This window comes from Suillus subaureus (genome assembly GCF_016647635.1).
Source record: "Suillus subaureus strain MN1 chromosome Unknown BJ212scaffold_7, whole genome shotgun sequence".
Taxonomy (NCBI): Eukaryota; Fungi; Basidiomycota; class Agaricomycetes; order Boletales; family Suillaceae; genus Suillus; species Suillus subaureus.
The window spans coordinates 1-21,348 of record NW_024538563.1 but is presented as its reverse complement, the minus strand read 5'-3'; the positions used below and the strand labels follow the sequence as shown (position 1 = coordinate 21,348).

The 21,348-nt window shown below is 48.3% G+C and overlaps 8 protein-coding genes across 8 annotated transcripts; 4 read left to right on the top strand and 4 right to left on the bottom strand.

The window, feature by feature from the left end:
- Positions 1-491: 491 nt before the first annotated feature.
- BJ212DRAFT_1335603 (Maf Ham1) lies at positions 492-1,854 on the bottom strand. Its single transcript, XM_041334915.1, has 7 exons — positions 1,659-1,854; positions 1,480-1,608; positions 1,391-1,430; positions 1,176-1,340; positions 1,084-1,120; positions 910-1,021; positions 492-859 (listed from the first exon to the last, which is right to left on the bottom strand). Exons 1-7 carry the CDS (start codon positions 1,782-1,784, stop codon positions 731-733), a joined length of 738 nt encoding a protein of 245 aa, XP_041195883.1. The 5' UTR covers positions 1,785-1,854; the 3' UTR covers positions 492-730.
- Positions 1,855-3,902, bottom strand: BJ212DRAFT_1335594 (endoplasmic reticulum vesicle transporter-domain-containing protein). The gene is made up of 8 exons (XM_041334914.1): positions 3,575-3,902; positions 3,443-3,513; positions 3,354-3,388; positions 3,126-3,298; positions 3,015-3,077; positions 2,864-2,962; positions 2,600-2,816; positions 1,855-2,549 (listed from the first exon to the last, which is right to left on the bottom strand). The coding sequence occupies exons 1-8, from the start codon at positions 3,852-3,854 to the stop codon at positions 1,991-1,993; spliced, it is 1,497 nt and encodes a 498-aa protein (XP_041195882.1). The 5' UTR covers positions 3,855-3,902; the 3' UTR covers positions 1,855-1,990.
- Positions 3,903-4,642: 740 nt separating this feature from the next.
- Positions 4,643-5,102, top strand: BJ212DRAFT_1224349 (uncharacterized protein; the record flags this gene model as incomplete). The annotated part of the gene is made up of 2 exons (XM_041329432.1): positions 4,643-4,947; positions 5,012-5,102. Coding segments are annotated over 2 exons (396 nt in total), but the record flags the coding sequence as incomplete, so codon positions are not given.
- Positions 5,103-5,700: 598 nt separating this feature from the next.
- On the top strand, positions 5,701-7,216 carry BJ212DRAFT_1477911 (uncharacterized protein; the record flags this gene model as incomplete). The annotated part of the gene is made up of 3 exons (XM_041339633.1): positions 5,701-6,811; positions 6,944-6,995; positions 7,078-7,216. 3 exons carry the CDS (start codon positions 5,701-5,703, stop codon positions 7,214-7,216), a joined length of 1,302 nt encoding a protein of 433 aa, XP_041195880.1.
- Positions 7,217-9,106: 1,890 nt separating this feature from the next.
- Positions 9,107-13,295, top strand: BJ212DRAFT_1265522 (uncharacterized protein; the record flags this gene model as incomplete). The annotated part of the gene is made up of 19 exons (XM_041330494.1): positions 9,107-9,449; positions 9,496-9,559; positions 9,626-9,650; positions 9,698-10,084; positions 10,133-10,163; positions 10,216-10,323; positions 10,377-10,608; positions 10,662-10,791; positions 10,849-10,884; positions 10,938-11,572; positions 11,630-11,663; positions 11,727-11,788; positions 11,846-11,906; positions 11,955-12,027; positions 12,080-12,124; positions 12,223-12,377; positions 12,471-12,605; positions 12,661-12,829; positions 12,880-13,295. 19 exons carry the CDS (start codon positions 9,107-9,109, stop codon positions 13,293-13,295), a joined length of 3,141 nt encoding a protein of 1,046 aa, XP_041195879.1.
- BJ212DRAFT_1335573 (uncharacterized protein) lies at positions 13,247-13,840 on the bottom strand. Its single transcript, XM_041334913.1, has 2 exons — positions 13,321-13,840; positions 13,247-13,269 (listed from the first exon to the last, which is right to left on the bottom strand). The coding sequence occupies exon 1, from the start codon at positions 13,802-13,804 to the stop codon at positions 13,388-13,390; it is 417 nt and encodes a 138-aa protein (XP_041195878.1). The 5' UTR covers positions 13,805-13,840; the 3' UTR covers positions 13,247-13,269; positions 13,321-13,387.
- A 624-nt stretch (positions 13,841-14,464) lies between these two features.
- On the bottom strand, positions 14,465-15,884 carry BJ212DRAFT_1585910 (uncharacterized protein). Its single transcript, XM_041342380.1, has 5 exons — positions 15,689-15,884; positions 15,384-15,600; positions 15,199-15,267; positions 14,869-15,138; positions 14,465-14,818 (listed from the first exon to the last, which is right to left on the bottom strand). The coding sequence occupies exons 1-4, from the start codon at positions 15,772-15,774 to the stop codon at positions 14,878-14,880; spliced, it is 633 nt and encodes a 210-aa protein (XP_041195877.1). The 5' UTR covers positions 15,775-15,884; the 3' UTR covers positions 14,465-14,818; positions 14,869-14,877.
- A 1,948-nt stretch (positions 15,885-17,832) lies between these two features.
- Positions 17,833-20,383, top strand: BJ212DRAFT_1477908 (uncharacterized protein; the record flags this gene model as incomplete). The annotated part of the gene is made up of 3 exons (XM_041339632.1): positions 17,833-17,958; positions 18,082-19,794; positions 19,850-20,383. The coding sequence occupies 3 exons, from the start codon at positions 17,833-17,835 to the stop codon at positions 20,381-20,383; spliced, it is 2,373 nt and encodes a 790-aa protein (XP_041195876.1).
- Positions 20,384-21,348: the final 965 nt, after the last annotated feature.

The following is a 21,348-nucleotide window of genomic DNA, read 5'->3' as shown; positions in this document are numbered from 1 at the left end:
TCACTAGGACTGCAGTACTGAGTGTTTAATACTTGTCCCACTTCAGGTTCCCCACTGCGTGATCAAGCAGCAGCGAAAATTGTCTGTAAGGACTATTCCGCCCAGCATCATCCTCGTGGATTGATCTGGTGCTGGCCTTGCATAAGTACTCAGGAAGTTTCACTTCTCGGCATCTGGTATGACATTGGGCACATTCTAATTGACATTTCCTTTCGTCTGAGAAATCTAGACTCTATACTTGCAAATTTAATCTCTTCACATCTTAACCATTTCGCGTAGTTACCTCGCCGACACGAGGCCCTTTATCATAGCATAGCCCTTATGTGCCTTTCACTCGGTTATAGGTCTATATTGTCATACTTCCTCCCTTTGTTGCTCGTTCGCCGTATATAAGATGTGGTGAATTTTTTAGAATAATCCTCGGACTTTGACCTCAGAATCTTGCGTCCGTGAGATGTGTACTCCAAATACAGGACACATTTTGAGTACGTGTCTCAAGGACGCAAGGTTTGTTAGATGAGAACGTTTCTCAGTGCGAGTCACTATGCGCATTTCGTATTAATGAAGGATTCACCCAGCTATGTACTTCACATGCGGGACCGGACTGCGATGGGATCCTCCTATGTACGTGAGACTTCCAACTTGCAATCAAGATGGGAAATCCACGTGTCGTCTATCATTGCCCAGCCATAGAGTCTAGAAGCGCTCCATCCTACCTATTTACGGGAATTTATATCGCGAGAAAGTCCTCTTCTTCCTCAACGAGGATGTCTAGGAGCTTGAAAAACGACGCCCCAGGAAAACCCATGACGTTGTAAAAGTCGCCATCAATCTTGCGAATGAGCAAGTTGCCACGACCCTGTCGTCTGCGTGAGTATCACGTTATACACAAGTTCGAGAGAGACCAACTTGGACTGCAAAGCCTCCTGCCCGATCCAGGCCTTCCTCGCTGTCCACGTACGCCTTAAGTACATGGTCCGGATTGTCCCCGAAGAACACCAATGTCCGCTCATCTATAGATCTGTGTGTACGACGGCAATTCGGTCAATGGGGCACTCTCAAAGAAAAAATACAATACCATACTTGATCTCATATCCAGGAGCACTCAAGATTGGATATACTGAAACAGAGATCAGAACAGCAGAAGAATTCTAAAAATCATAATTTTCACATACCAAGTGAAACACCCGTTACAACCTCACAAACGCTCTCATTCAGGTCCATCAGCATGCGCATATTGTCCTGTTTCGAGGATGGTTTCTCGAGAAGCTCTTGCCGCACACCCGTCTCCATCTCAATCGTCGTCGATGGCAGGGCATGAGTGAAGACGACGGTATCCGCTAATAGAATATTGGTTCGCTTAGTTGGCAACTTTCCAGAGGATACATACCACCGATGACGAGATCTGGCGGGTCGTCTGGCGCATCTGTCTTGTGCAAGTTGTGGAAATATGAGTAGAATGGAAAGCAACGAACGTACCAGTAATCTTTGATACACCTCCACTGCTTTCTGGGTCGCGGTGGAAACGGGATATTCATGAATATCCTCGAACGAAGAGAAAGGGAGGTTCTCAGCAAACGTCGATGGGACAACCTCAGGCGCTAAGCCCTGTCTATATGTCATCTAGAGGTCGACTTGAAGAAATGCTGGATTCGTACCAGGGTTTGGAGTATCTCCTTTCTCCTTGGGCTTGCAGAAGCGAGAATGACGCGCTTGTTAGCTAGTTTCTGGATGGCAGGTGTTTTGAGAGCGGTTGGCAGAACGGCATTGTGCTGGGGTGTCATGGATCTTAGATGTAAAATAATATCTGACTTCAAGTTGTATGTTGCTTATACAAGAATTGTGGGCAAGTGTGAAACCTGGACCTGATTCTTTGCTGACTCTCACTCTTCAGATATTGGCTATATGTGAGCTGTTATTAGCAGCTAACTCTCTAGCCGGCGAGTGAAATCTTTCAGTAGTAGTACATAGTACTGTACTAAGTATCCCGTCAATCATCCTTCTTATCCGAGGGTGGTGGGCCTGGTGCATCCACAACCGGGGACATGAGCGGTGAGGGAACGGCGAAGGGTGAACTGAGACCCCCACTAACACTTCGTGAAATATTAACTGACTTTCCCTTCCTATGCCCTCTCCCACTTGGCGGCGGGCCAAACGCCGCCCCGCCAAAGCCAAGTCCGACACCTGTTCCTGGCGTCGGTGGGACGCTCGTACTGCTAGTCAAGGTAGGCGCAGATAAATATGGTGAATATGGATATGGACTTTGGCCGGTGAATCCGCCTGAGGCGGGCGTGTTCGCGTAGGATGCGTACGGCGAAGAGGAACCCTCGACGACCCAGCTTGGGCCTTGTCTGGCAACGTTCGTCGAGTTTTGTGCAGTGGAACGTACACGTAGTTGTCCGCCGGCCCATTTTCGCTTCACACCCGTAGCTTCGGCAGCCACAAGTCCCGGTGTGGCATCTGCCCCTGAGACGGCATCCGCTGCGCGAATGGCGACACGAACGAAATACTGCGCGCAGGTGAAAACACCACCGATGACACCCACGCAACTACGAAGATATTTCAATTTTTGAGTAATGAACCAAGAAAATCACCCTACCGTATTATGAATTGCACCAACGAAGTTGTACGCTGGTGGATAGTGATAACCATCGGGTCGAGGTCGAACTTGAAGAAAATGCCGGGGACTCCTTCATTGTGCTGCATCTTACGGGTGTAGTGAGTTACACTGTATTGGTTTGTCTCGAGAGGCCGACTTCGAGGAGCAATGTATGTAGTTGGAACCACATGCAAGAAGTATTGGTATACCATGAACGCTGTTGGCCGATGAGTCCGAGTACGAACAGAGAGGGGAAAAACGTACGTTCTTTTGCGATCTCGAACGAGTAGTCAAGGGGTTGAGAGATATCTGGGAAGTATGGACCGAACGAAAACTCGGTGATCACATGGGACAAGTTCATCTCTTGAAAATATTGTAGTATCCATAAACATTGAACTTGGTTGCGACAACTCACTACTGTGGTCCACATGCATGTGACTATTATAGCCATGTCCGAGCATTGTAACATGTAAATTAGCTGGTTATATATCAGTAAGAGAAGCGGGAGCATGGAGGGTCAACATACCAGTCACTTTCTTGACCTGTAGGGAGCCATAAATACGACATGCGCTTCCATCCGTCTCGTAGTTGTATGTAGGGCGAAACTCGGGTTCAGCGCGGCGGAACCAAGAGAAAAATCCACGCGATTTTCTGGATTGCGAGATTGCCTGGCGAGCAGAAAGAGCTTTGGCATGTTCCCTGAGTCGCGATTGAAAAGTAAGGGGTGGAAGCACCTGTAGTCATGACGACTTACTTGAGAGTCGTTGCTTGACCAATATCGAAACGAGTCTGTTAAGGCGAATGAAATGAATGCTCGCCTTGTGGAAGAAAAGTCAAACGTACACCATCCCGACGGAACGCCCTGCTGAGGAGTAAGCGGTCGCCGACTACATCACGCAAGTCCACACTAAGAACTGCGACAAGTCTCTGGTTCAGAGGCAGAGGTTCTGTGATAGACGGACTGAAGGGGCTTACATTGACAAGGCATATTGACTACCATGTCAACGTTCACATCCAAATGGGACTGGCCCTGGGAGTCTATGCTGAATTCATAATCTGGCCAACCCCAAATATACTCTCCAATATCGTTTAATACAAGTAGGATTGCGATGAGAGCGACCAAAAGAGTGAAGAAACCACGGGATTCTGAACGGGCTTTGTAGGTTGAAGGAAGTTTCGGGAATGCATCAAAATGTGCAAGGGGAACGGCAGCATCGAATTGGTCGAGTATGGAGGGCTTATTCTCCCCCGACATCGATGATGGTGAGCTCAGTAGGAGAGCGAGCTCAAGTTAATAGTCGTAGTGAACAAGTGCCAGAGCATCAACTTAACCGACGTGTCATCTTAAGGACCCCGAATACTTCTATTCATAATATTATTACATCTTACTGATCATCACAGACTTCATCAGCGTCGACGATGGCGACAAAACGCAAAAATTCAGAAATGATAGATCTGACTACGTCTTCTACACTGTCTCCGCTATTACCGGCACCATCTACTAACAGAAACCGTCTTCCGCGCTCTGCTACCAGTTCCAGGAGTAGCTCGCAGGCTTCTCGTTCACAGAGTGGCGGACCAAGACCAAGCGAAGATACGACGTTGCTAGCAGATTATGCAGAAGAATATCTCCCGCATCACAGGAGAAAGAGACGCAGAACTGATATCGGTGGCGAAGAGCAGAACGACGTGCACCAGCTCTGTGAATCATGTCCGAGTCTACTCTCCAATCCCCCAGAAAACAATATCTTAGAGGCAAACACCTCGTCACAGGTCGCATCAAGTTCACTGCTGTCGAGTTGGAACATGGCTCCCGATCTCACGCTAGGATCATCCTCATCTCTAAACGAGGATCTAGAGCTGGTTGACCAACCACCGCTCACCCAAGAGTCATCAGTATCCCAAGCTTACTCAGATGGCACAGATGCAGGAACTGAAATTGACATCGTGGATCAAAGGGGAACATCTTCATTAGCCTCCGAAATTACCGATGTCCCTTCAGACGACGTAGTCGTAGTCAGCCCTACATTGTCACCGCGTCGAACTCTGCCTTCGCTGCGCCCAATCGTCATTGATGATCCCATTCCCCTAGAGATGACGGGTGTGTTCACACCCGAACCAACTACAAGTCAGAACCCTCATGTTTCTCCCCTGAACGCCACATCTTCCTCATCGTCCGCACCGGAGCCACTATCCGCTTATACATGTCCCATTTGCTTCTCACCTCCCACTAACGCGACTCTGACACCTTGCGGTCACATTTGCTGTGGAGCATGCCTCTTTGCTGCTGTCAAATCCACAGTGAAGCGGAATATGGTGATTGCTATGGACAGAGCCCCTGTTCCAAGGTCAATTTTTGTCTTTCACACTCTTTCCGCCATTGTAATTTATAATTTGACCGATCATACTCAGATGTCCCGTTTGCCGCGCTGAAATACCTGGATGGGATGGACGAGGGGGAGGGGTGGTTGGGTTGAAAGTGGAGGTGGTTTTTTCTCTTTGAATTTGAGCATGCCTCGTGTGATGTGATGTACGCACGCATATGTTACATTGACCATGCTTGAGACACAACAACTTCTGGTCGAGGCAATATCATTCCAATAACCACCCTTCTAGAAATCACATAGCAGTGCAACCACAGCTATCCCTTTCCGCGTCATCACGGTCGCCACGAAACCAAATACTTCTGTGACTGATTGGCCGGAAAGCGCCATGTCGTTCCAGCATGGTTGGATTAATATTAGTGATCGATCATGGTCGACATCGAGTCCGTACATGAACATACAGCCTCTTCATAACAGGTGACTACTCCTTCGAAGTTAACTTCACTGCGACACGGCAAAATCATTAAATATTCCACCCGGCGAATTAAATGCATAGTAACAAGGCGACGCGCGCGGGCATCGGTTATAACTTACGTTGATTTCTTCTCGGCATTTTCATGCGTAAGTGCGGTTTGTTTGGCAAAAGCTTTTGATCCAAACAATCCAAAACCTCAGATAGTCATACCTTGATCAGATAACATCAAGCGTCAATCGATATCAACGGTATCGATATCTCATTTTCAATCCTTTTCTAGTTCGCAACAAACAGCGATAGTCATGAGCGCCCGCCAATCTTTTGTTCCTCGTTCAGCATCTCGTGCTTCTGCCCATGCAGACACTGAACACCCGTTTGATATGCCGCTCCGTAACCAAAATTCCCTAGGCCAGCCCCAACGTACTGGCAGTATCCAGAATGCACCTGAATCAATGCAACCAAAAACGGACTCAGAGAAGAAGGCTCGCTTTGCAGGGATATTCGGAAAGCACAAACTCGCTGGCAAACCTGGCTCCGGAGATCATCAAGTAGCCATAGACGCGTCGTTATCTAGCGTGTCTGGGCGTTTCAGCGGGATATATCGCCCTGATATACAATCATTAGCCCCCCAACACAGGTCTAGCTCTCCATTACGTGGAAAAGGCTCGCCTTTCGTTCCATCATCCAATCCTGGCATATCCTTTGCTCGACCCACGTCACCTATCGCAAATTCTGCATCCCACAGAGGAGATTTGACTATATCTGGTCTCAAAGACGCGCATATATCCACTGCGGGTGTCGTCTCAGGGTTGATCTCTACTTCTCGTGTCATTGCAGCGCCTATCCCAAGCTATGGGTCTATTCACGGTGGCGAGCACGATGATGAACACACATTCAGCTCCAACAAATCTTCTCTAGCCAAGTTGCAGCCCGGGCAACTCCTAGAGAGAATCCATGAAGACGTCGAGCCAGAGACAGCAAACGGGGACGAAGCGCTACTTGACACTCGCAGGACAAACGTTGCCGCTCATCCCATGTTACGCAGGGTGAAGCGCACTATCCAAGGCACTCAGGAGGACGAGGGCGATTTCTCACCCCCTGATGAGATTGAATATATGGGTAGAGTCAAACGGGTCAGGATCGACGAGTTTCCCCATGAATTGTCAGATGGCCGTGCTGACGCCAGTAGCCACTCCGGCGTCGACCACACTCGACTGCAACCTGATCTTGATGACGATACGGTTCGTCAATCTTCACCTCCCACGGGCCAACCTGGCGCGGGTGCCGCGGAGGAAATATCTCTTGATGGCTTGTTCGCAAACATGGATACGTTCCTGAATGTGGAGACTTTCATGGGCCTTGTTCAGAAGTGGTCCACCTGCTCGAGGGAAGAGTGGCTTCAAGGCTCTGAAGGTGCGCGGTTGCTTCCCTGTCCCCTTGCTTCGTCTTGCTTCTGCCCCTTTCTGCCCATCAAATTTCCGACAAGTTCTCGTTCACACAACATTTGATTTGTTGTTCAAATGGGTGCTAACCGCAGTCGTGTAGAAATTGTTAACCAGTTTAAAGATATCATTGACTCCGTCAAGGAGAACCTCACGTGCGTGCCTTTTCAAATATCTCATGTCCCTGTCTTGTGGTGGAGTTACTGATCATGATCATGCCTCCTGATCATTATACAGAGCCAACGTCAGTCTTTACTCCCGTCTGGACGACCAAGTGCGCGATCGCCGTGAGGAACAGGCTCAGCTCACCGAACATTTAAGGCGAGGATTGGGATCGGCCAGGACAGATCTGATCGCTATTTGCCGGGGGAAGTAAATCGAAGCTGTGTGGTTAATGCTGCGGTGAGATGCTTGCACGACGTGCCTTTTCACCTCCTATGCTGAAAAGAATGGACTTCATATGAGATTATGCATGTGCTTCGTGAAACTCAGCGATTCTAGTTTTCAAATGTCAATTTGCAAAATCGCAATCCTATTTTTTTTCTTTAATCTCAAGGTGAAGTGAACGGTAAACATGTCGGAATCGGACATGAAGATTTTTCTCTAAGTCAGGAAGCACCAAGGCAAGTCTGAACAAAATCCAAATAATATTGGACTCCTAAGTAACATTGGCTGCTGGTGTAGCAGAGATATGGGCCCACATTTAAGAATACTCTCGTTTCCTCAGCCAACGGAGACGATTTATGTAAACCCGGCGCATTTTCCGCTTAATCGTACGCTTGATGCGGAGGGGAACGCCATACAAGCTAGAAGAGAGAGCGCCGATAGTGACAAAACTGACGCCCCATAATGAGCAGTACCCAATTGCAATTGCGAATGTAGTACGTTGTCAGACGTGCACGAAATTAGCACTCTTGCCTCAAGTGAAGACGTCGTCTTCCCCTCATGCTAAGATAAGCCTCAGAAGGTCTTAGGCTACTTTTGCCAGTGCCAGCCTGCAGACGGCAATTGCAGCAATTCCCACACTACTAACAAATAAGGTGCGGCAATTTCTTAAGTCCCCACACTCACAATGTGCTTGCGGCAGCCTTGTGTTTATCCAGTAACTTTGTGACGCAAGGCTTAGGCGTCAATGCTTTAATGCACCTTATCTGTTTGGTCACACTGATAGAAGGTCTTCCTTCCGATTCTAACGACTTCTATCTACCAAAGCAAGGATACCTCGTGCACAAATCACCGTGGCGCGCTATCAGAAGACCTTTTTTCAGCATAGAACAGGAGAAGTGTTCGCTGCACGATGAAATCCAGGCGTCCAGTCATTGGTGCAAGTAATCACCGGTCCCTGTGAAGACTGTTAGGCCTAGGTCGCACCACAAGTCATACAGACGATATGTTGCTGTGCTCAATTGTCATTATGTGCTCAGTGTGTTGTCATATGAGCTCAGTGTATTGTCATGTGTTTCTCGGTGTCGCGACAAGTCGCGGCTACATAGTACTAATGACTTTATGTTAGCGAAGAGGCAACGTTCACGCAACAAGAGAGTCCATTGGTCCAAGCCGTATACGAACGTTGTGGCCTGATCAGCACCACTACATGATTGAAAGGTTTACACCTCGAAGAGACGAGGCTTATCTAGGTAAGAATTTGAAATAAAAATTAGCTACCTAGGCTGATTGCGATTTCATAAATCAACACCTCATTGGAAGTTCATATTAACGAGGAGAGGTACCTCCCGGTTGCTGTTGATGGCCAAAAGGATAGGGCCGCAGCCATCTCTCTCTCGTGGATCCTATCCTGAGGTACGAATGCTTCGCTTTGGAAATCTTGCAAAAGACTAAAGTCTTTGACCAAGGTCTCGGACATGTCATGTTTAACCGGGTGATAGAGATAAAGTGGAGTACTGATGGATCGTTTTCTACAATATCCTCCTGATTTCTTATCATATAGCAGGATGCTCTGCCATCGGCCGTATTGTCCCTGAGGTTACTTCACAGTTAATTTGTGCAAGAAGTAATACGGCATACCTCATGGCATCTGCCAGTTGTGGATCCAATGGCCAGAATTTGGGAAGATAGCTTCCGTTGTCCTTTGAAACCATTAACACCACTGCCTTACGCCTGGCTGTGCAATCCGGCCCCTTACAGCAGTTCCTTTGGTCCTTCCGCGGTGCATCTGGTCGTGGACCTTTAGGGAAACGTTGCTTTCCCGACGTGACGGACATCCGCTGTGGGATAACTTTCTCATTGCGGCCTCTTAATCGACCTCATGGCTGCGTCAAGTCTATTCCCGTATTCCATTTCAGGATATGCGGACCTTAAAGGTATCTGTGTTATAAAGACTACGTACTCCAATTTAAATTCATCATTCTTCAACGAGAGACTCGTCGTTCCTAAGATCCTTCTGGGTTCATTATGCCTCCCGGTACTTTTAAAACACTATAGATCACGTTGTCTTGCTTACTGTCGCGCAACAGATCCTGAGCTTACCTTGGACTCGAAGCGCAAAGAAACGTTACATGAGTTTCTCGAAGTGCTAAAAGAGATTGTCGCTCGCGACTCTGCGACAGTCGAGGGAAAACCGCAAGAGAGTACAGACAAGGAGAAACAATGTGAGAATATCTATTTTGAGGGCTTTTTCCATTGACCATTTTTAAGATCCGATCAGCTCGGAAGAAAAGCGCATTTTAGAAGGTATAGAGACCTTCAATAATTTTGAGAAGTGAGTGATCCATTTGACCACTCGCTTTTTTTACTGACCATGGTTGACCTCTTCACGCCCCGAAAGGCGCGTTGAACGATTGGACAAAGAGGTCAGTAGTTTTTTGTGAAATATCGTTATATTTACACGTCCTTCCAGCTCCGTAATTTTGATAACGGCGCCCGTCAATTGGGCAGCTCGGCTGCATTGCTACTGGCTGCATCCAGACTTCGTGAACGGCTCGTTCGACTATTGTTCATCTTCCGCGACAATACAGCCAATCTATTTCCTCGGAGGATCGCACGCCAGTCCAGAGAAATGCTCGTGAACCCAAATATCATGGATCGACGTGGCAAGGCTAACCACGAAGCTCTCGAATTTCAAGCGTTCATTGCAGAGGATGGACTCGCGACTGAAGCCATCCCTAAGGAATTTGAAGGGTTTGCGCGAGATCTCCGCATGCTATTGCATAGTTTGAACGATTTCCCTGAGTTCAGGGATGATGCGGTGAATAGTTCGGTCCACGCCTTCATAGCAGAACTCGAAGTAAGTGCTCTTTTTTTTCACCGTGACACTGGCTTAACAAAAATTCAGTATCGGGCTTCCTGTCTGACAGAGTATAAAGGTACGACAAAATACGCAATGTCCAAAGTTGCTGAGTTGAATCCTTCACATAGGCCATTTTCGGCTTGCTTCTGTGCAACAATATGTCCACGGACTTACAGCGGAAATCGGAAGTCATATAGACGTTGTAGCATCAAACTTGTCGATGTTCATAGATATCGGTAATTACAATTTTAAAACAGGTGTTTACTGGCAACTGAAATGGCGGATGTAGGCGTCCCAACCATTCAGCTTTCACAACAGTATGCGGCCTCTAATCTTTCCAATCTGGCAACGTTTGGTACTATATTTTCGGTTGTCACCGCAACACTTTTACAACTATCATATCATAACGCCAGCTCTGGGCTGGCAATATCTGTAAATGCATTTTGGTTTTCGTCGCTAGTTTTCAGCGTTACGGCCATAGCGACCAGTCTACTTGGTTTGGCGTGGACGCAGGCCATACAGTGAGCGCCTCATTATTTTCGTCCGCTTAAGTTATAATGACTTGGAAATTAAGCCGCTCGCCAAATCACAGAGTACCCTGGTGGCTATTAACATGGATCAGGCGATCCCCTCTCGTGTTACTCGTCAATGCAGTCATGTGCTTTTTTGTGGGACTCATCTTGGTCACATACGCGATAAGTGATGTCCGTAAGAATCCTTGCTTTTTGTGACAAAGTGGCTTACTATTTGTCGGTTTGTAGAATATGGTCACGCCCATCCTGATCACTATATTCGCAGTAAGTTTATTGCTTTTCCTGACATACGACGAGCTCTTATCCAGTCGTGACAGACCATTACATCTATCGGACTGGCTTCCTCCTTGTGCTGGATTGTGTCAGAACGATTTGTATTCATATACCACCAAGGACACATATGGCTAGAGGACCTCATGTTGGAAACAATCAATCATATCACTGCGCCCATACGGACGATCACCCACCGTCTTTACTCAAGTTTCCGTGGACTTCCTTTGTACGTTCGACGACCCCCTCCTGCCAAATCATTTGAGAGAACGACAGATGATGAAAATGTCCAGAGCGCAGCTCCGACCTCATGCGGCGTCTCCTTAGTATCTCCCTCGTCTCTGGAGGATGTGGTATCAATTGTCTCGGAGGGAACGCCAGAGGAGCAAGATGAGGCTAGAAGATGTCGTGCTCGAGAACGCTTTAAGAGGGCTGTTCGGACCGTTATATCGATGCAGTCATACCCGAGAACTTATGGCTCGCAATCTCTTGATTGGATGCTGCATCCGAGCCCTGCTTCCAACACCCCTTCGATAGGAGGAAAAGTAATTCGACGTTACGGTCTTTCTACTCTCTCCCAGAAGTTGCGGAATTTGGAATGCACAGAAGACATCTCGCCTCATCAAGCACTCGTGAGAGACTTGCAATTCTCTCCGGATGGGAAGTACCTCGCGACGGCAAGGTAATTCCAGAGGTCCTCTTATCAAGTTCCGTTGTTTACATTACGCGTTGACTATAGCTGGGATAAAACAGCATGCATCTTCAAGGTCGCCGTGAGTGCTGTTTCACTTACTAGTCTCACAACAAAATTTGAAGAACCTGACCGTCATGTGCAGGAACCGTCCGCCGATCACCATGTTCTTCACCATGAGAGAGGCTTCACGGAGCAAATACTCTGGTCCGTGAATTTGCGTGACGTTGTTATTGCCATCACAACGATTGATTATCTTCACAGGTCCTCGAGTGGTAGCCACTTGTTAACCAGGTCTCCCCGCGGCATCAAAATCTGGACAAAAGTGAGTTGTAATTTAAGATTTCTGTTCTGTTCTCAAGCAGTATCCCAGGATGGCATTTGCTTGAAAACAATTCGTCGACCACATATAGTCAAGTTCTTGCATTGGGTGCCTCTTGGAGATAGTAAGTAATATTGAACTCCGTGCGCCACTTCCAAAACCTAATGATCGATAAGTGTCTATCCTGTCTGTCGAGGGGAGTGAAATTGTGAAACTAGTACGTCTTATCCAAATCATTCAAGATCGTGAAACGTAACATTCCTTAGGATAAAGATGGGGAGGTAAATACCACATTTTCGAAGCCAAAATTAATACGAAGCATTCGAAAAGGTCCTTGAAACCTACAGCTTCGGGCGTGTCCAACTTCGACAGATCGTTGTCACTTCGGACGGCCATCGTATAATAGGCATTGGTCCCATAGGGGAAGCGCCTAACGGTCTCCATCCAAGTCGTCCTGCGAGAGTAGAAAAGCGCGTTATAGGCAAGTAACCCACCCATGTGAAGGTCAATGACAGCTCACGGGCATTTCAGTGTATAATACGCGTACAGGTCTATGTGAATGGTGAGCCGCTGGTTGCTTACATCTCAATAACAACGCGCCTGACGTGCAACCTGCGAAGTCAAATACCACTCTTTCAGGATGTAAACGACGTTAAATTGACAAGAAACAACACTCACCTCCTCTTTTCATTCGGGGATCAGGTTCGTAGCTCGCGACGAAAAATAACATGGTTTCTACTTATGCTCTGAACTACAGTCCCCTCCTCAGCTTTGGAAGATGGATTTGGTCGGGGGCCGGGGTCGGGCTACCCGTAATTGTGCGAGACTCACATTTCGCCACGCATTTTCGTCTCCAGTCTCCATTGAATATGTTGGATCAACGTTTGGCGGCAAGAACGATCAGTTCATACTCTGCGCCGGAAAAGGTATGATTTTGTGCTGATTTTTCCTTATCTCTGTTAACGACGTTGTGTAGCTGGAGATATCCTCATTTGGGATCGAGAATCTGCTAATCTTCTTCATCACATCTACCCTAAGACCCCTGATCAGGACTTGACTTGTATATCATGCAATTGCTTCGCAGGCGACCCTTTCGCGTTTGCCGTAGGCGGGCACGACGGCAGTATTCGTATATGGTCAACATTCTTATGCCTCACTCCTATGACTCCATCCCATGATCCACAAGATATGACACCCCCCGAATCGCTATCCAGTTACTCTCCTAGAGGATGGCATACAGATAAGATCCCCGCGGATAATTTCCTGAAGGTCGTTACGCCAACTCGGCGGTTACGATCTCCGAGTATGACGTCAACGGCTTTCCTGTCAAGGTCGAGTTCGGGATCTGCTTATGGGACACAAAGAAGTATGAGTCAGAAATCGGATACTTAGACGCCTATGTTTACTAGACGACAAGATTATCATGCCTACTCCAATATCATATGATAACTTGATGTCACAATTGACCGACACTTCAGTTTCGATTAGCGGGAAGACTCCGCCAGTGCGTTAGGCAGGATGTCATTGTCAGATACTGCATGCACAGCATTTTTACGAGCTGTGTACACATGCGGCTGAGCGGTTAAAGAGAAGCGTCGCATCACACGCGCAGCATCTACATACGAAGCCCACGAGCTCACCGCTTTAAATCGATGCAAGGCGGCGATAGAGCTCAAACAAAAGTAGACAGTGTTAATGATGACCAAGCCCCAAACAAGCGGGGAACAATGGAAACACCAGAAGCAAGGATGGGTATGGATGCATGCGATAATCCAGATTTCGGAGACAGTAGCAGAAGAAATCACCGACTTGGAAAGTAGGGGCGTTCCGTTCCCTATAATCAGAATTGTCAAGGACAGACAGAATGGGAAGTGAAAAGGGGAGAATGATCCGTCCTGCATCGCCAAATCGAAGATATAGAATGCAGGTTGCAGCGGGTGTGGCAATGAGGCATGAAGTCAAGCGAAGATGGACACTGCTAGCCAAGTGCCAAAGTGATGGAGAAAAGTATAGCTGCCGTGACACAGTTCAATTACCGATGAAAAATGAATCTGTTCGTCAGAGCAGAGTAATTTCACGGTGTGGCTGAGGATGACGACAGTATATCGAGAGGGGACAACAAACGGACCCTCCCAAGGCTGGGCGGGGGTGAAGATGGATCTGGGATCAACCGATTTGGTCGGTGCAGAGGGAAGAGGACTCCAGCTCAGAAGCGGCAGGCAGGGTGAAACCGCGGTGAATGAGGCACGATGTATAACCAAACGGATGAAGGCGTAGCCAGAAATCAAGATGAAATACAATAGGGGGGCTACAATCACCACGCTAACAATGTCAAAGTGAGATTTAGAGACGGAGAGGATTAGACCGCGTGAAGTCGTGATGCTAACCCTAAGCTAAAAATGTCAATGACCAGAAACGCGGAGTGATCACGACGCACCCTAATAGGTACCATAATGAGCAAGGTGATGGCGAAGCAGGCTAAACAAACAACAAGAAGCGCACGAAATGATACGCAACAAGTCACAAATTAGACAGAACATTGAATTGTGATACTGGTTACTGGGACAAGCTGAATAGGAGAATGCGTATGGACTGGGTGGAGAGTGCAGAAGAAAGGCTGAGACATGCGAGAAATTGACGAAATCCTGCGTGGGCTTGCGAGAGATGGCGACATGGAAGAAATGACAAGAGGCCACGAAAAGCGTAGCAGAGTCCACTAGCATAACAAGCTTGACTGCGATAAAATTATTACCTGAGGGGTCTATGCTTTCCTGAACCACGCCGCTTCATTACCAACGCCCTCCTGTTCCGTCTCCACGTTTTGCGGATTGATGCTATTCATACTACAAAGATATGACAGGGATAGGAGGTCATGCGACATCTCCGTTGAGCGCAGCGTATCGGCGCTTGTTAATCTGAGAACCTCGTTCAACCGACATCTTGCTCACAGTAGAGAGCGACACACCATCCTCAATTATATGCTCCAGTCAGGGACCATATTCTCAACGAAACCTGGGAGTCCCCATGACCTACACATTACTTCAGCGAAGATAGCGTCAGCAAGCAAGTTCGGGACCCAATCATGAGACGCGATGTAGACTAGACTACCATCAGGTATGGCTGAAGTGTAGAGTTCTAAGGCGCTCATTGGAAGTTCCAGATCATGCGGTATGAGGCTAGAATTTGCAGGAGGGATATTGTCAATGTCATTTGAGGTCATATATACGTTTGAAACCTATGCAAGATGGGTATTGAGGTTCGGACACTAGAGCCATTATAATAGCTTCGCACATACCGGCAAAAATCCCCATGAAGGGGGAATCAGTTTGCATAAAAACAAGCCATTCTGCAAGTCGTCTACGTCCTGGGTAATTTGCAGATTTGGGAGGTTGAATGACCGGCTAGTGGTAAGGTTTTCGATAATGCGTGACAAGGTGAGGTCCGCGGATCATGAGCCATTGGTAGAATAGCGACACATACCTTATCCTTGTCATCCCCTCTAACATCCACGAGGTGAGCTGCATCACACAAACCATCTTCCAAGTGATCGATGATGCACGAGGGGTTACCGGGGGATCCAATCAGTCTGAGTCCCGGGATCGATAGGGAATGTGTAAGGTCGCTGGTCTTCTTGGACATGACTTGGAGGCCTGGGGTGCCACTGGATAGGAAAGAGATAGTTCCCCGCGGGTACCCGCTGTGGCGAAGCACATATATCGAATAAGCATGTAAGGATGCAATGACCAGGGAAGTATACGTGAGACGAGGACGTAAAATGATCGCACCCATCGCAAGTCTCGATCATGCTGAAGCTGCGGAAGAGATCAATGAAGTCCAGATGGAACGTGACGTGAGGAGCTGCGGCCGCCATATTAACAACGTCGGCAGGAAGATCTGGGACAGAGGATCATCATCGATCTGACCGCATGGAATCGTGATGGCTCTAGATCAGCAGCGCCCAGCGGTCACGATACAACCTAGACACTGCGATACGCAATGAATTAGTCAAGTAGCAACCGGAAGCAAACAATAACAAGTGCACGAAAAAACATGGACGATCCAAACAACAGCGTATCCCATGAAGATGGGGCATTGAGTTGTAACGATAATAGTGGGGAAAGTGGCAAATATCTCATAGGTTTGATGAGGAGAGAAAAATTAGTCAACGAAGATCAGAATTGGCTGAGTGATACTCAAGGTGCAGGGTTGCAAACCATGGCGGTAGAGGAGACTGTTGATGGTAAGGAGTAGAAACCCAAGCTTTTTATACGAAGAGGTCGACAAGAGTGGGTGAACTTTTCGTGGTGTGTGGGGAAGGTATCATCGCCCGACCACAGCTGCAAGCGCAATGTGGGGTGAATTCGTTACGACCCCTGCACGTCGGAACCGGGGTGCAGCGTGGACGGATCTCTAGTATATTATCGGCGAGTGGCCATGCATATCCTTACAGGGCACCATGGATAACTGGTTTACTACGGATCCCGCATTTGAAAACTGAGTGTAATGGAAGACGACACGCGTTATTGAGATTCAAGGGTGATATTATTGAGCTGAAGTGGTCAGCAAGCGTCTAAAAATACTCGCGAAAAAGGCTCGCAAGGAAGAACATATGTACTTTGAAGCGACAGGATGTTGTGTCAGCATTCCAGAAAAAAAAGATCCATCGTCATGGCATGGGCAAATGATTGCAGGGTAAGGCTGTTGTTCTGCCCAGAAGAATGCGAGGAGGCCCAAAAGCATTCAGTTGGTTTCTCAGCGAGTTCTTGTTGGATAAATTGACATGTCATCAGGAGAGGACGTTACCTTAGCCTGTTGCTGTATCACATCATTGCTATGTGAATTGAAAACACGAGTCGTCTTCACTGCTACGTTACATTCGGGACGACAAAGAAGTGATATAAGCCAGGCTTACCTGGACTGTCCCACCGGGCTCCACTGAAGATCTCCCAAAAACGGGTGGAAAACATTGGACTGGAAGATCTTCCACGAAGTACATTGACGAGATCTGGTAACTTCTTCAGGCATTAGGGAGGCGTACAACAACACTGACCAACCTTTCGAACGGTATCTGGAGGGACACTTCTTGAGCATCACGACCCGTCTACCAATCCACGGAAACCTGCTGGGGCTTGTGCATCACGAGGACGACAGAGCTGAACGATAGGCCAATTTGAATGATAACGTGTAAGAAAGCATTGCATAAACACCTGCGCCCCTCTAGCAACTGACTGCGCGTTTGTCAGGTAGAGGTTCTAAAAAGATGCAGTAGGTGGCTTCGAGTTGGGAGCGCGTCAGCATATTTGATAGATGGTTTGGTAGCGGGATGACAGGAAGCGATAGAAGAGGATAGGAAGTGTGACAACATGCGATGCGAGGTAATATAGCGCGAATCATGAGCAGTTGACAAGAGACGGTAATAGATGAGGCATTGGGAAAAGATAGTACTTGAATTTGGGTGAGAGGAGACATGATTCAGAGTACTAGTACGATGCAAAGGTAAGCGGTAGTACTTGGTTGTATTTGGTGGCCAGATATAAATTTGTGGGCACACGCAGGTTTAATACCTTGGTCGGACAGATTGGGCAAAGGGACGCGGTAGTATTAGTACTGTGGGTCCATGTGGGTAATCTAATCACGTGAATAGAAGCTCAACGCACGTGACGATAATGAACCGCGACTTGCTGAACCACCTGGTACTGGTTTTCTACTAGTGTTCACTAGGTTCACTGCTCTTTCTACTTCCTTGCGTTATCTCACGACTTCATTATAAGGATAATTCTTGCGATTTATCCAATCTTCTTGTGCGCGCTTTTGTGACTTATCCTGTGTTACACGTTTGTGATTTAAAAACAGGGTGCAAAGTCACTTTCATTAACTCTTATTACGACTACCTTCTCCGCAACGAGGGTTCGATACGCTTGTACAACTCATGGCTGCCACTCAACAGTTACCGTCATGGATGACATTGTCAACTACCGTGTACACAAATGCCGCAGGGCAAACTATAACGAGCGAGACCACCCTTCAGCTCCCACTCACTTACTACGGTCCAAGTGTGAGTACCCTTTTTGCTTGCTTTCACGTTCGTTTCTACCGATACATGCCCGAGGTTCCCTTGAGCAAATGCGCTTGAGATGGTTATACATTGTGCATCCATACTGACATCTTTGCCTTCCAGATTCCCTTGGGCAGTGACGGCGCTTGGACTTACGGTGGCCTCACCTCGCCAGCAGCATCAACTTCTTCTCTAACGACTTCATCCACTGCGACATCCTCTACCTCCACCCAAACATCCACTGCGACACCTACTTCCTCTTCATCATCCTATCAGTCTACATCTACGTCTGCCTCTACATCTACATCCCCTTCCACCTCTGCCACGTCAAATCACTCTTCGAACGCAACTTCCTTATCTAAAGGAGCCCTCATCGGTATTATCATCGGTGCCATCATCTTGTTCATCATCTTGCTTCTGCTTTTTATCTGGTTTGTCCGTTGGAACTCCCGTCGACGAGACTCCAGAGCTATCACACCTATATGGACAGGATGGAATGTTCTTACCCCAGATCCAACCGGCGACGAGGAGAACCGTCCAGCCGGTCTGGGTTCTCCTCGCGACAGTGGTGATGACGAAGCAGATTCTTTCCTCCGTCGCAGCACCGCTACCGATCCTGAACGTCGTCCACGTCCAGTATCTTCTCTTCCGCCCGGTGCAGCGCCACCCCGTATTGTAGGGAGCACGGGCTCCGACCGAACAAGATCTTCCCAGGCTTCGACTGACTATGGCGTCGTCCTGCCTGGCTCAGGAAACTTTGGACAGGCATACAGTGGTGATGGCATCCCTGCCCACGCCAGCAACGAAATGCTAAGCCACATCATGCCTCCCGGAGAGCTCCTCCGCATTGAAGATAATGAAGAGCTCGAAGACATACCCCGACCGCGCATGTATAGCTCAAGTCATCCTTCTCTGCCTGAGCACATCGCCCCCCTACTTCCACCCCCACCTTTCGAGGGCACAGCTACCCGTAAACCTTCAGACCGCTCCCTACTTAATGAAAAGGAAAAATCCGTCCGCAGTGCCTCTTACCCAACGAGTGACCTGGAGGACTCAAAAGTCTTCACTGCTCGCCGCGTACGCGTCCAGGAGCTCGGTTCCCGCAGCCCGCAAGATGACGACTCCACGAATACCCAGCCTGTCGCAGGACCCGGCAGCTGGCGTAACTCCTTCTCTCGTCTGCGAAGGAGCTGGTTTGGATCTTCGTCATCTCGCAGCGGATCAAACTCGCGCAGGGGATCAGATAAAGACGCCGAGGCAGTTCAATCTTTGCTCGGCCGCAGGCTTGGTGTAGGCCATACCCCTGCTGGAGAACGTCCGATGTCAGGCGTGAGCGCTAAGAGCGCAGTATCTGGAAATACGGTGTACCATGACGCAGTCTCCCGTATGGGCACCCCAGTTTCCCTTCCTTCCAGAGCAATCACGCCTGCGAGTCAGAGGGCAAGCGCAGTGCCTGCAACAGACTTTGCATTTTCTATGCCGAGTGGAGCACCACCAGCATATGATGATCCATATGATTCGCTGGGTAGTAGGGGTCCCAGCCCATTGTCTCCCACAGGCATCGACGTTCTGGATATACCAGCACCAGCACCTTTCTCATCTGCTTCGACGAGCGGGAAACCTTTGCCGCCAGGTCTTGTCCCATTGTCCAGTCGCCATGCATGGAGAGACTCGTTGTCCGTTATCACGGGCTCGTCAAATGGCGCCGGTATCACAATCGATGTTCTCGATGCTGAGCCGCCACGAGCAGGTGATGGTTGGAGGAACTTAGCTGGTGGCTTCCTTGGTGTCAGTGAAGGACCAGACCCAAGTGAACAGAGAACCCCGTTTGGAACTGTAAGTTTGGAGACCACTGTTGAGAATCTTGGACTAACGATATTTGGCGATACAGCCCCAAGTCATCCATCAAGGGAATCCCTTGGTCTCTGAGCGAGGGTCTTTGCACTCTATGCGTTCGCACCTAAGCCCCTACTCTGCACGTTCATCTTCAGGATCAGCACCCACATCCTTCGCACGTGCTTTCAATCTCTCAGGGTCCAATTCCTCTCGTCCTTCTGCAAATTCCGCCCACTCACGTGTAACAACTACGTCCTCTGCATCGCTAAATTCTAGTCGACCGTTTGGTCCTATCTCACCATCTGTGAGCGCGTTTGGATATGCAGATCCCTCGCAGTATATGTCCCGCGCCACTGAGGAATTTGAGGACCAGTTCGCAGAGCCAGGCAGCCGCACGTCGATCCTTGGTCCTATGCCCTCATTCTCCACTCGTTCAGCGCTCTCCCAACCAACGATCCGTAGTGTGGGTGGTACAACGGTAACGAGTGATGATACAGAGGTGACGAGAACGACTGTCACTTCTGGCTCTGAGGACGCGATGAGCACGCCTACACCATGGTTTCAAGAACGAATCAGGGCCGAGATTTGAGATGATCCAGCGCTATGAGATGCGTTCTCTTCCAAGCGCTGGGGTAGAGCTATTCTATTGATGCGATTTTTTCCTTACTTATTCATCTCTGTGAACTGAATGCTTCATTATACTTTCTGCGATACCTCCTGACTTTTGCGATACCTATCATACTTGATCTTCTATGTAGATTACGGTTACCTCCTTACGACTGATGATGCGATATCTTGACTAAGATTCTTGTACGGTCTCTAGTGAATGATACACCGTCACTTGATTAATTTGTCGGCGCGCGTGCGATCGTTAGCCGGGCCATTCGAGTCACAGTCCTTTCGGACCGATGGATGGGGAAAGCATTTCTAACCTGATACGTAGATGAGTTCCTAGCTTCTTATAGTAATCCTGCTCTCTTTCTCATGATCAAGCTCTCGCTCCTACGTGTATACTACTTGGGTGGGGTAACAACACTGTTAGCTCCATCTTTCGGGCTGCAAATCTTATTTCCGTTTATGGCACTGATCCTATCTGTGCCTCGAAGTCTCAAATTTCACCGGCACCATTCAGGATGAGTTCAATGCTTCCATGTCCTCTGGACTCAGAACTGACCTTTCCGACGTCCAAAGTACGACAACCTTCATTCTCATGCGAATCCCGAGTCCTGTGCACTTGTCTACTGCTTGGCACCGATGTCAACCATGTACAGTAACTCAGATGTACAACTCGGAGCACGCACATTCCGACTCGGAATCAGTGCATCAGGTAAATACCCCAGTCCTCCCGAATTGGCCAACATTGATATTTGACTTGTAATCATACTAGCACTGTTGTATCACAATCTTTGTGCTGGGCTATATTCTGCAATATTTCACTTCGATCCCAATTTCCAAAACGCCGCCAATGGCATCAACATTAGCGGCTTTCGTGCGACGAACACTAGTGCGGCTAGTAGTGCTAGATAGAACGTCAGCGCAGAGAGTCAGCCATCA